The sequence below is a fragment of the Diplodia corticola genome, assembly GCF_001883845.1.
Source record: "Diplodia corticola strain CBS 112549 chromosome Unknown scaffold71, whole genome shotgun sequence".
NCBI classification, from domain to species: domain Eukaryota; kingdom Fungi; phylum Ascomycota; class Dothideomycetes; order Botryosphaeriales; family Botryosphaeriaceae; genus Diplodia; species Diplodia corticola.
This window is the reverse complement of record NW_017971550.1, coordinates 34,472-47,343: the sequence shown is the minus strand read 5'-3', so window position 1 is coordinate 47,343 and position 12,872 is coordinate 34,472. Positions and strand designations below refer to the sequence as shown.

At 58.2% G+C, this 12,872-nt stretch overlaps 3 protein-coding genes across 3 annotated transcripts; 2 read left to right on the top strand and 1 right to left on the bottom strand.

The window, feature by feature from the left end:
- Positions 1–422: 422 nt before the first annotated feature.
- BKCO1_7100016 (polymerase ii polypeptide d) lies at positions 423–925 on the top strand (the record flags this gene model as incomplete). Its single annotated transcript, XM_020278769.1, has 2 exons — positions 423–723; positions 798–925. The coding sequence occupies 2 exons, from the start codon at positions 423–425 to the stop codon at positions 923–925; spliced, it is 429 nt and encodes a 142-aa protein (XP_020126079.1).
- Positions 926–2,026: 1,101 nt separating this feature from the next.
- BKCO1_7100015 (agc protein kinase) lies at positions 2,027–7,884 on the bottom strand (the record flags this gene model as incomplete). Its single annotated transcript, XM_020278768.1, has 2 exons — positions 2,027–7,309; positions 7,363–7,884. 2 exons carry the CDS (start codon positions 7,882–7,884, stop codon positions 2,027–2,029), a joined length of 5,805 nt encoding a protein of 1,934 aa, XP_020126109.1.
- Positions 7,885–11,768: 3,884 nt separating this feature from the next.
- Positions 11,769–12,700, top strand: BKCO1_7100014 (citrinin biosynthesis oxidoreductase; the record flags this gene model as incomplete). Its single annotated transcript, XM_020278767.1, has 2 exons — positions 11,769–11,829; positions 11,913–12,700. The coding sequence occupies 2 exons, from the start codon at positions 11,769–11,771 to the stop codon at positions 12,698–12,700; spliced, it is 849 nt and encodes a 282-aa protein (XP_020126108.1).
- Between the last annotated feature and the right edge of the window lie 172 nt (positions 12,701–12,872).

Sequence of the window (12,872 nt, the reverse complement as noted above, 5' to 3'; positions counted from 1 at the left end):
TGCGAAGGGAAGATGCGGGTGGAGTGGATGGAGGTGGGTGTTAGTTTACCGGGGGGGGGAGGGCTTGCGGGAGGTGAGTGCTGCGAGAGGAGGCCCTGGGGGCCGCTTGGTCGTAGATTGGATGGCCCCGTGCTTGAGCGGCAGGCGTGTTGATCGCAGCGCGACAGCGCCAGAGACTGACTGCGCGAGAGGAGCGCGCCCGCGCCGTGTGCTACTCAGCGCCATGTGCTGCGCGACGCCCTATTGCCCTCCGCCTGCGCCGTGGCCGCGACGCCGCTTTTCTCCGCCCTCACCATCCCATCGCGTCTGACGGCATAGCTCCACCCGCCCCAGCCAGAACAACAGCAAAGGACCGCCCCCGTCCTCCGCCGCAGCCTCCGTCACGCCCGCTCCTCCACTCCACGCATCGCACCCCCGCCCTGATGTCTGCGCGACGCGGCCGCGGCGACGCCGCCGGCGACGAGGAGGCTGGTGTCGAGCTCAAGCTGGGCGAGTTCCAGAACGTCACCACCCTCACCCTCTCCGAGGCGCGTCTGATCATCGACGCCATCGTCGAGCACCGCAAGAAGCACAAGATCGCTCTGAACGAGACCGAGACCCTCACCAAGATGCGCGCCTACCTCGACGTCTTCTCGCGCTTCAAGGACCGCGAGGACTGCGACTCCATCGACAACTTGCTGCGCACCCGTAACGACTTGGCCGGCTTTGAACGCTCCCAGCTCGGTGCGCCTTCCCCGTCCACCTCTGATTGTTCCAGTTGCCCTAGCGCTGACATGGTTCCTCCCTCCCCCCCCCAGGCACTCTTTGCTGCGAGACTGCCGACGAGGCCAAGACCCTCATCCCTTCGCTTCAGGACAAGATCTCCGACGCGGACCTGCAGCAGCTGCTCACCGAGATTAGCCGCCTGCGCCATTTCTCCGAATAGCCATCTCGAGGGCAGCGTTTTGGTGGAATCGGGCATGTCAACGTCCGTTTGTTAGGCTCGGCGGCACTCCGCACGACGATCTGTGGCGGAGCAATGCTATTCTCAGAAAACTGCAGCGCTACGTTGCAGGGCAGCCGCGCTGCTGGCAGACGGCATGACGTTGATGCCGGATCGCGCGGCAGTCCGCCTCACTGCGCAGAAGTTGGCTCGACAGCGTCCACATGTCCGAGGAGAAACTGGGCATTCCCATTGTTGGTCTGGCGTGATTGGGCGGGATCCATCGGTAGAGCTTACGACCCGAAAAGAAAGGACTCAAAAAATAGAACAGAGAAAGAGCGTGCGTTTCCAACAATGCCGCACCCATGCTCACCACACAAACTAGCATTTGTATCAGCACATGGTAGGATGTGTCGAGCGCTCCGCAGGACGCGTGGTAGATTTCTGATCCAGAGCTCTGCTTCCTATGAGAAGAGTGATGTCTACAATCCGGGTCCATTTCTCGCCTTCATCCTGCTTTAGCGTACACGCTGATCCAAGATCAAACAACACAGAAAAAGTTGACGAAACGCGTGTCGATCTTCGGTTGATAGAAAACAAGAGTGCTTTTTTTATCCCGTCTGCTGACTCAGCCGAGGGCTATTTGTTTCCTTTTTTTGCAATCTGATGTCACTGTTGCTTTGCAGAAATTGTACACTTGAAAGCATTGTCGAAAGCGCAACCATTTTTCCGCCACCTAGCACACCACCATGCTGACGCATGGTAGTCTGCCCTCCCACCTTGTCCCAAGAAACTCCCTAAGGCGAAGGAAAAGTACATCTGCCTGCTACAGTCTCCAATTGAGGTGAGAAAGAACACGAAGGAAAGATCTGGACTAGTGGCCACCAACTCCTCGCTTGCTGTCAACGAAGAAAAAAAAAAGAAAAACTTGGGTACTCATTTTGAAGGAAACTTGCAAAGGTACATAATGAACGAAAGGGGCAGCCTTGACAATCTGAAGAGGCCGCTAGCTAAAGGTTGAACGCTCCACGTAGAGCTAAGAATAGAATGATGGTGGTGGAGGGAGCCAATTTGTTCGGTCATACTTTGAACGTTCTTCTGCTCTCAGCTTCGGGATGGAGATGTAGATGCCTTTGGCGTAGGATCTGGATCAGGCTCCGTGTGCGGGGCTTTCGGCGTGGCCTCTGTATCCATTTCGATCTCCTTAACCGCATTTCCAGGTAGATGAGGGAGCATCTCCGGAGGCGTGATGGATAAACTTGCCTGCTCGGGCCGGTCCGTCTCATCTCCCCCTGCTTTCGCAGGTGTCACAGGTGCCGCCTCGACCTGCGAATCATCGACCGACTGTTCCTCGGAGATTACCGGTGGTGGTGAAGCACTCAGACTGTCAACGGCGGCCATCTCCTCGACGGACACGACGCTGCCGTGGCTGTTTGTACGCATCATCTCAAGACCGAGTTTCGAAGAACCTCGCGTCCTACCTTTTGGACTCTTCGTCCGTACCTGCGCATCTCCCAGCTCTTCGTCTTCGTCATCGCCAGACTCAGCCGACTCGTGTTTCTTGTTCTCCATCGAGCGTCGCTTGGCGTTGATTTGTTCCGAGGACCTCTGCTTACGAACCGGGGTGTGCGGGGTATGCTCCATGGCAGCGGGCGCCGAGGCCTCCTGGCGAAGAGGGACGCTTGTCGGAATCGCCAGGAGACTTTTTGATTCTTTGGGTTCGTCAGAGATTCCTAGCCCGCCAAACGCGTGGGCCATGTCACGATCTCTCCATTCGTCAGTCGACTGGCGGTCAATGACAACGGCAACCTCATCGTTTTTGTTGTCATTGTCTCCAAAAAAGCTCGAACTGATGGAGTCCTCGCGACTAGAGCCCCGGTAACTACCCGAGGGCATTGCGGCAAAACTAGACGAGTTCGATATAGGGCTATCTTCCACACGTGACGTCTCTTGACGGAGATTGGATGGAACGACCGATGTTAGCATCGAGGGAGTCCAATTTGGCGGAGGGGATTTCCATTGGCACAGTCTTCCGATCACCTCCGTCAACTTGGCAATGGTGGGGGGCTTCTCGATCAACGCATCGAAATGGTGAGGTGCTTGAAGCTCTTTGAGATATCCGGTGACGGCGACGATTGGCGTGTGGCTGTTGGCGTTCTTGGTTTCGCGGATCATGCGCGCGACATCAGCTCCGTTGACTTGTGGAAGGCGATACTCCATCATGATGATGTCGAACTTGACTTCACTCATGGCATAACGCATCGCTTCCGGCCCAGTCTGGACCTTGATCGCGCGACAACGCAACTTTTCCAATAGCTTTTCCATGACCAAGCGCGACACGGGATGATCCTCGCAGATGAGGATGTCCAAGGGCCTGAAGTAAGGCCCGTCTGCTGCAATGTGTGACATCCGGCGTGAACTTTGCCTGCGGCGGTGTACCCGAAGGAGAGCTTTCTGGCGTGACTCTTCCGTATCGGACGAGGACGGCGAAACATCCAAGACCTGGCTCCGTCGCTTGGCTTGGCTGACTGCAAGCTCTCCGTCCTGGGAATCCAAGGTCTGTGAGCGAGCTCTGGGAGATGAGACCGCTCCAGGGGGGAGGCTGTTCTGTCGTGCCTGCGAAATTGCGCTTTTCTCCACAGGAACGGGAACACCTGGCGTTTTGACGGGTTTGCCAGCCAACTTTGCTTCAAAAAAGCTTCCAGGTTGGAGGGAACTGCTGGTCGTACTTGTGTTGCTGGGCTGATGAGATAACGACGAGGTCCCGCTTGAAGTCTTCCTGCGTTCGTGATTCTGCCCCGTGCTGAATGACACTAGCAGGGGTGACGAAGGCTGAGATGCGCGACTGGGAGATGAGCTGACCTGACTGACAGAGGGCGATGCTGGCCTGCCACCCTTTCCAGTTGTCGAATGTGTCCGCTTCAACGGCATCGGCACCATCGGGCTGGATTCAAGCGAAGGAGTCGGCGAAGTGACGGAGGGGGATGTCGCTGTTGACGGGGGTTTGCTTTGTGCTTGCATAGCTTCTGCACGCAGCTTCTGGATGACATCCTTGTTCGCCTTTTCGAGAACAGGCAGGTTTTTGAACGCGAAAGCGCCAAAATCGTCCGTCGCCATGGGCTCGCTGAGTCGCCTGCTTCTGCCCTCTCGCACGTGAGGTGGAATGTGCAATGGCATCAGGCTCCTCTTGACGGAATTGACTTGGACCTGAGAGCGCACACGTGACAGTGCATCGTGTGGCCTGTCATGGTAATCCGCACCTGGGGTCCCGCTGGAAGATACAGCCTGGTCTTCGAACTCCGCAGCAAAGTTCTGCATCGTTGCCCCTCTCGCATCAAAGTACTCCGTGTCTTCTGGGTTCTCGGACGCAGGCACAAAGGACGCTTCATCGTCACGCAGGGAGTCCCAATTGGTATCGGCGAACCAGGGGTGGGCCTTGATTTCTTCACCTCCGCAAGAGAACTTGTCGCCGATGTTGGCGCCAAGTCTCTTGGTCGGATCAGTGCACATGAGGCGATTCATCAGGTCTGTCGCCTCCTCTGAGACTTCGTACTCATCCTCCGGTGGCCAGTCAATCTTACGTTCCAAGATGTTCTTGAACACCTCGTCCGGAGTTTCGGCGTGGAATGGGGGATAGCCGTAAAGACATTCGAACAGAATACACCCGAGTGACCACCAATCGCTGACTTCATCTTGACCGCTTCCATTGATCGTCTCAGGGGCAAGATAGTCGGGCGTGCCCACAAATCGACGGTCGCTGTCTTCGGGATCGAAAAGGGCCAGAGGAGGAGGCAGCATACCAGAATTCTGGGGAGGCGTTGCGTTGTGTGCAGCGCTGGAGTGGCTGATTGTTGGATGAAGACCATATGGGTCCGGTGAGCCACCGTCTTCGCTCATGTAAACCTCTTCGTCAATGGGGGACCGCCGTTGACCGCTGACAGCATCGTCGGCAATGGAAAAGCGACGGAACATGTTCTGCAGGGCGTCGCTATCTCCGCTGTCACTACGATTGTTCGAGGTCCGGCGTGACAGTTCACGGGCTGGCTCCTTTGACAGGCTGAAGTAGGATGGTTGATTGAGATCACCGCTCAAAGCAGGCATGAGAGACGGGGTGTGTTGAGGAGAATGTTGATTCCCCTGCGCGTCGAAAGAAGCAGATCTAGAAGAGGTAACAGACAGCGCGCGATGAAAAGGGCCTCCTTTGAGAAGATCGGGGGCTTGCTCATCAGACTTGCTATTGAGGGCTCTCTTCTGTCTGCCGATCAAACCCATACGAGACAGACCAAAATCAGTCAATTTGAGGTGACCCTTTTGGTCAATCAAGAGATTGTCCGGCTTCAGATCGCGGTGGACGATACCACGACTGTGGAGATGTTCTACACCAAGTACAACCTCCGCCAAGTATTTCTTTGCCCAATCCTCAGGGAGAGCGCCCAGGACTTTGATCAACGACGCACAGTCGCCGCCGTTGAGGTACTCCATCACGAGATAGAGGTAGTCCTTGCTCGAGAACGTCCAGTAAAGCTTTGCGACAAAATCGCTCTCGCCTTGCCACATCATGATGGCTCTTTCAGCCTTGACGTTGGTTACTTGGTTCTTTGCAACCATGTCTGCCTTTTTGAGCACCTTGATAGCAAAATAATCACCGGTGGACTTTTTCTTGGAGAGGTAAACGCTACCAAAAGCACCTTTGCTGATCGGTTTGATGATCTCGAAATCTTTGATCGAAGGCGGCACGGCCCTCGGCTGAGGATTGCTGCTCGGGATCAACCGTGGAGAGACCGGAGGTTTGGCAATATCAGACCCGGCCGTCGAAGACTGTCGTCGGTGATGGTGGATTGGATATGCTGCAAGAGCAGGAGAAGAAAAATCGCTCGTCGAGAGGACGGGAGACGTGATGGGTGAGTGGATACCGTCCGGCCCTATGGAAATGCGTCCCTTCATTCTGAGGGGTGACGGTGGCGGCTGCATTCCGGCTCTGGCGGGAGATTGCTGCCTACTTGACATGACGCTGGGTAGGATAAGGCTCCTCCGCTTGCGCTCGCGAGAGCTCGCAACTCTGCTGAGACTCACCTCCGAGCCGGGCGAATCGGCTCTCCGTGGCCCAGACAGGACCGAAGACCTGACACTGCTGTCACTGTCGGCTCCGGCATCACTTTCGAGGTGCATCGACGTTCTCTTGCTGTGAGACGCGATGTTCACTGCCCCTACATGCGATCGAGGCGTCTGGCTGCCGCGAGGGCTGCTGGATCTGGTCGACGTCGCTGCTGATGAAGGACGGCGATCGAGGTGAGAGGACGATGCCAGAGATATTTCGGAAGAGTTGCGGAAAGCCTGGCTCATGGCGGACGGATTTTCTAGCGAACAGGAGAACATGCCTTCTTCCTGCTGACAATCAGGAGGATCGACCTCGGTGGGTGTCTCATCCGGCTGGCTGGCAGTGTCAGAAGTATCTGTAGAGTCGCTCAACTCGCCGCGAGCGATGCTTGCAGCCTTGCTTATCGCAGCCTCGACGCACTCTTGTACTAAAACCTCGAACTCGACGCGAATGCGTTCCGAATACTCCAGAATCCTGCGGTACCGGAAGATTGCATCCACCTTTGCCCTGCAATACCTGGCGGTGTCTTCACAAAGAGCCGACAGGCCTTGCTCCCCTTCATTGGCCCCCATGTTTGGGGACTGCCACTGGAGCACTTGCGAAATGCGGTTCTCCGACTGCGGCGATTGCGTTCTCAATTCCGTGGACAGCTGGCCACGGGTGTCCTTGATGGCAGGTGTGTTGATTTCCAGAGCCGTGTCACAAAGATCCAGCACCAGCTCGACGATCCTCGACAGAGGTCTCCTGACCGCAAAAGACCTGGCTCTACGGTGTCCCAGGCCGGCTGAGCGGTCTCGAGAACGTGAGGGTGGTGAAGCGGGCGATGCTCTTCCCGAAGAGACGCCGGAGGAGGGAGTCGACGCGGGGGATATGGCAAGTCCTTTGTACTCCGCAGGGGGTCCGGTGGCAATGGGCTGATTGGCATCTCCGGCGGCAGCCCGAGTCTGGCGTTGCGAGCTCGCTTCCAGAGCGTCCAAAACTTTGACGATTGCGTTGCGGTGGTCAGTAAGAGCTTCCTGTGCCATCTGCACCTCCATCTCGGCCTTGTGCTCTTGCAAGCAGAGGTCGGTGTGCTTTTCGAACCACCACGGGGTGATGTGGCGCTCGCAGATGCGACACAACACAGGGGGCGGTGGAGGATGGGTGGAGGGGTCGCCAGCTCCGGCTTCTGCCAGCTCGGTCAGATACCGCGCGAGCACTTCAGCTCCAACCCCAAGAGACTCGACTAGAATCTCGGGAAGATCAATTGTCACCTCCCGAACCACGGAAGGCCGCATCATCCACATGGTCTAAGGCAGATCAGTACAGTAAATTTGGAACCGGCCAGCAGGGAGGGACCTACGTGGCAGTCATCGCCCGAGGCAGGATTGTAGGACATGATTCCTTGGGCCTCGAGGTTCAGTATCTGCTCCGATTCTTCTTCGGGACGGCTCGCCTCGACGGGTTCCCCAGAGGACGCTTCGGGAGGGCCTGGCTTGGTCCTCAGCTTCGAAAAGGGACCCATCTTCATGGAAAACCGAATGACTCGACTCCGGGCATCGTCTTGGCGCATGTTGTCCACCACGTCGGTAAAAGCACGCTTGTTGCCGGCGAGCATGTCGTCGATGGGCTTCCCAATGACCGATTCGGGATCGGAGCCGACGACCTCGCGCCAGGACGGACTGACGGAGCGGATGGTGCCGTCCAGGTTGAGGTCGACGAGCACATTGAGCGTTTGCTCGGCGGCCTCCTTGAGCTCTTGCATTTCGTCGCGGATGTTCTGGCTGACGGTCCTCTCCATGGGGGCCTTGTGCGGATTCGAAGCGCCCAGCTTCAAGGCCGTGACTTTCGGCGGCGCCAGCGGCGGTTGCTGAGGGTCGTCCATGGCGTTGGTGTGTCGAGCGTGGTCGAAATGGGCGGGCCACGGCTCTACCCGTCGCGGCAGGCCGCGCCGCGGGCAAGGCAGGCAACACTGGCAGTTATGCGACAGTAGAGCAGCCGGCCATCATGGCGGGGGTCGCGATGGGCGGAATTGGGGGGTCGTCGGGGCGCGGTTCGGGCGCGCCTGGGGCTGTACGGCGGCGGACGAGCGCAGGGTACGGGCACGGGCACGGGCCGGCGGCGTGGGCGGCGAGAGAGGTTGTTGGCGGCGGGCTCAGAAGGGTCGTGGCATGGCCCGGGTGTGCGCTGGAGGGAAAAGAGCGTGGCGGGCGTGCGGGCGAGCAGTTTCTGGGAGGTCGAACACACTGGCGGCAGAGCGGCGCCCAGCGGGGTCCAAGCGGACGAGCAGGTTGAACGGTGCACTGGAGTCTTGAACAACGGCTGGTGCGGCCCTAGCAGGGTCATGTGCTGTGGGTCTGCGGCGCGCAGCACTAAAACAAAGCGCCGCATCGGATGCCATGGCCTGCGAAACTGCGCCCTCGTCCAGCACGCTCCCTCACCGCGCCTCGATGGCGCGCCAGGCACGAGAGCCAGCCCATGCCGCCCGCCCACACCTCTCGCACACCCACCCACCCCCCCGAGCGCCCGCCCTCCCGCCGCGCTCTCGCCGTCGCACGCCGCCCTCCCGTCGTCGCCGATCCGCGCGCACCAGCAGGGATTGCTCTCGCGCCGCCTATGCGAGTCGCCCGTGTGCTCGCAGCGACTGATCGCCTTCTTTGCAGCCCGCCGCCGCCCACCCCTCGTGCCCGTCTCCCCATCGTCATACGACGACCGCCGCCGCAAGAACCTCACCGCCGCCGCAAGACGTCTGCATCTGCGCCTGCGCCTGCGCCTGCGCCTGCGACTGCGGCTGCGGCTGCGGCTGTGGTCTTTGGCTCGCCCGGAACCGCAGCCCGCGGCACCGTTCTTATCTCGAACACTCTCGTGTGCAGCTACATGTGCTCGGTCGTCATTGCTTACATGGCCGCCAATGGACTCGTCATCCGTACCTGCAGTGTCCAAACCCCACTCGCAGAGAGTCTCTGTCCCCCTCATCTCCAGAAGGAGGCCCAGATTCAGCCTTGCCTGATCGCAATCGAACTGCGTGCTGCAACTCTCGTTGCTGCTGCTACCCCGCGCTGCCACCCTCGGCACGAGTCGCGTGCTGGGTGACTCGAGCTGCACGCAGGCAGGTTTTGCCATGGCCCGGCCACGACCCGTTGCTGTGACAATGGTTGTACACGTCCACATTGATCCTTTCCCTCCGCGGACATTTCCATAAATACCCAGTAACGTATGTGGCTCCAATTGCTGAGTTTGTGAGGTGTGCCTCTGCTGCTGATTGGCCGGGGCAATCGCTGCCGGCTGCAGTGGCAGGGCAGACCATGCGGAGAAGCTGGATGTGCCACTATCATGTGCGGAGCTCGCGGATCTCGACTCGTTGGTCTATCGGCGCTTCTTACTGCACACCAGAAAAGCAGGAGGCCCACCAATCTGCAGATCGACCGGATATGCCCATTCCAGCCGGTAAGCCGAAGACACCCATTCCCATGCATCTCGGCTCTCCTCGAAGGCGGTTGCTCTATATTGCCGCGGGCGGCTATACGCCGTTGCGTAATTGCCGGGCGCCTGTCGTGCACGTGAGGTGTCAAAACATGCCGTTGTCAGGCAGTCGCCCGTCCTCAACCGTTCCTTGACCACATTCCGAGCAGACCCTGACCGGAGTGGAATCAAACAACGGCCGTTGCGTTTGATTGAGCGATATTTCCGCCCCTGTGGAGGCCTGCCGCTGTAGGTCGACGCTTTTTTACATCAGAAATATGGGGCACGCGCGCCGTCTATTGGATTTTGCGGCACCTTGCAGCAGGCCGCCGTCAAGAAAAACGTGAAACTCGTGCACAGCTTACACGTCCCTGTCGGCATCATTCTTCGGGAATCCCCCGAAACGCCGCGGGCCCGAGCCTCGGACATGAAGCCATCTGCCAACCTTTGGGGCAAGACGTCAAGCCAACACCACGCCAGCCCACGCCATCAATACGGTAACCCCCGAGCCTTGACGGCCGTCATCCTGCGAACAGAGAGTCGCACCCATGACTCGTTCACGAGGACAGCCGAAGACTACGCTGCTGACGTTGCTTCTGACTGGCCACCGTCTCCACGAGTGATACGGCGATGTGGGGTCCATGGCAAGCCACATGCTTATCACGCGTTCCTGTCAGTGTTTATCAGATGCGTTGTTCGCCCTTATTGATTCGGGGCCGACTCAGGAGCTGCAGACTGGGCTCTTTGGTAATTCATTAGCAAAGGGGAAAGGGAAATGAACATGTCGTCGTTCACATAATGCAGGAAACTCATCACACTGAACACCGTGTGGACATAGCACTCGCACATCACATGGAGCTCGAGCTTATTTCAATGTTCAGCTCCGTCTGTGCGCTCGTCGTCACAATCACATCCTCGTCGTCGTGCAAACCCGTCTGGGACTCAACCTCTAACCAACAGGCAAGGTCTTACTTTCCATTTCGTTCCACCCTGCGAATGCCGTGCTCACGCCCCGGATCAGTGCCGTCATCCTGCACTCTCATCCCGTTGCTGACATTCTGTCGTTGCGCCATCGACCAGGCTTACTGTGGTATGCCCGCTGACACCTTGGGCTGTCCCAGAGACTCGGTGCAAGAGCTGAGGATAATTATAACACAATCTTCCCGTTACGCTGACCGTGCATGCCGAGAATTCGAGCTTCCTGCATCGGAGATTTTCTCGATCTTCTCCCTTTTGAAGGCTGAACCGTAGCATGAGTTGGAGCCAATTCCTCCAAATCCGAGGTTGAAGAACCCAACCAAAGGACAGGGTAAGAAAGATCAGACGATACTAAAAGGAAAACAGTCACCCAGCACGATCGAATTCCCATCTGCACCGAGACAGCCAACACGGTGCGGTGATCTACAATAAGACATGACCCATATTGGCCCGATCGACTGGGCAATCTCAGCTTCCTCTCATCGCACCGTGAGCTTGCGGTATCATGTCCACAGCCAGGGCCTTTCTTTTCGCGCAGCAATGAAGTTGACGTTGCTGGTCTTAAACTGCTCAAAAATCAGGTCCGGGTGAATCATCTCGCCCGGCTCTTTTGTGAGCACCATGTGGCAGAATGTGTACGAATTCTCATCACATGTCAGGGCGTCTCGAGCTGAACGGCGGCATGATAGCATCACATTTCCACCGTTGGTCCCGGGCAGTCCTGAGGGAGGGACAAATCAAGCCCTTGGATGCCTCGGGCAAACGGCGGCCTCTGTTATCAGCTCGCTGATGCAACGACTTGTTGAACAGAATAGCTGCCGCACACTACGGACCGAGATTTGCATCCTGCTGAAGCCAAAGTCTTCAGAGGCCGAAAATACATGCTTCCCGATATATCAGCTTCTACCTAGCTCCATGCCCAGACTCTTGTCAAGCTGCCATGTATGATGCGATTGAATATGTGAGACGCTAGCGGCGACTCCATCCGAATGGAGAATGTAACGGTGGCCTAAAAGGCTGCCGAGTTGAGACAAGGGTCGCTGCGAAGGATGGATGGACATGGTGAGGTCCGACGAGCACAAGCCACCTGAAAAATTCTTGTCGCCGGCCCGTCCAGCTTTGCGTGTCGGAGCGGCCAGCATTTAACGGGTTGGGGCCGGCACTATCCCACGCCATCGGACTCCGAACAACGCCCCAAGCATCAGCCGCTTCGGGACCTTCCCACATATACCACCATGCCGCCCAAGACCGCTATCCCGATGCTTCCGTCCCTTTATAATTCCCCGTTCCCTCGTCACCTGCTCTGAGAGACGCATGCAAACTGCGAGCATGGGCACCACAACCACCACCGACCCCACTCTTCACCTACCCCGCGTCCTCTGCCTGCATGGTACGTTCCCCAAGGCTTGCAAACAAAAGAAAATTCCCTGCGCCCCAAGAATGGTCGTGCTGACGGTTTCTGTCCCGCAACAGGTGGCGGTGTGACGGGCGAAATCTTCCGCCTCCAGGCGCGCGGCCTGGTGTTCCACCTCTCGACGTCCTTCCGCCTCGTCTTCGCCGACGCGCCGTTCTTCTGCGACGCGGGCCCCGGAATCATCCCTGTCTATGCGGGCATGGGCCCGTACCGGCGCTGGCTGCGCTGGCTTCCCCACCACCAGGCTGTCGACGCCGACACCGCCGTCGAGGAGATCCGCTACCACGTCGAGAGCGCCATGGACGAGGACGACCGCCAGGGCGCCACGGGCGAGTGGGTCGGCTTCATGGGCTTCAGCCAGGGCGCCAAGGTCAGCGCCAGCCTGCTGTTTGAGCACCAGCGCCGCCGCCGCTGCCTGCAGGAGGAGGGCCGGCCCGTGAGGGGCTACGAGGGCGACAACGTGGAGACGAAGCTGTGGGGCCAGGACTGGCGTTTCGCCGTGCTCATGGCCGGCCGCTCGCCCCTGGTCGCGTTCAGTCCCGATGCCGAGTCCTTTCCGTTTCAGACCGCTGGCGATGCCGACTCTGGCGAGGATAGAGGCCCGGTCCAGGATGAGGCGCTGCTGAAGCTGCCGACCTTTCACGTCCACGGACTGAAAGACGTGGGCATACATCTCCACCGCCAATTGCTGAACCAATACTGCTCCAAGGACTCGGTGGAACTCATGGAGTGGGATGGCGATCACAGAGTGCCGGTGAAAACATCAGACGTGCAGGTTTTCGTGGACAAGATGCTCTTGACTGCGAGAAAGGCTGGGGTTGAGCCGGGAGTTGGTAAGAAGACATGAGGTAATAAGCATAATTAATTTGCATTTACATAGACTTGGCCTGCTCTCTCCTTTCGGCGTCTCGCGTCGCGCTTTCTAGTCGGTACCCTGCATAGCCGAAAATGTTTGAGAGTTGTTGTCTTTTTCCATGCCTGGCAAGGGGACGGAATTTGTTCCAATTGACCGCTACCGC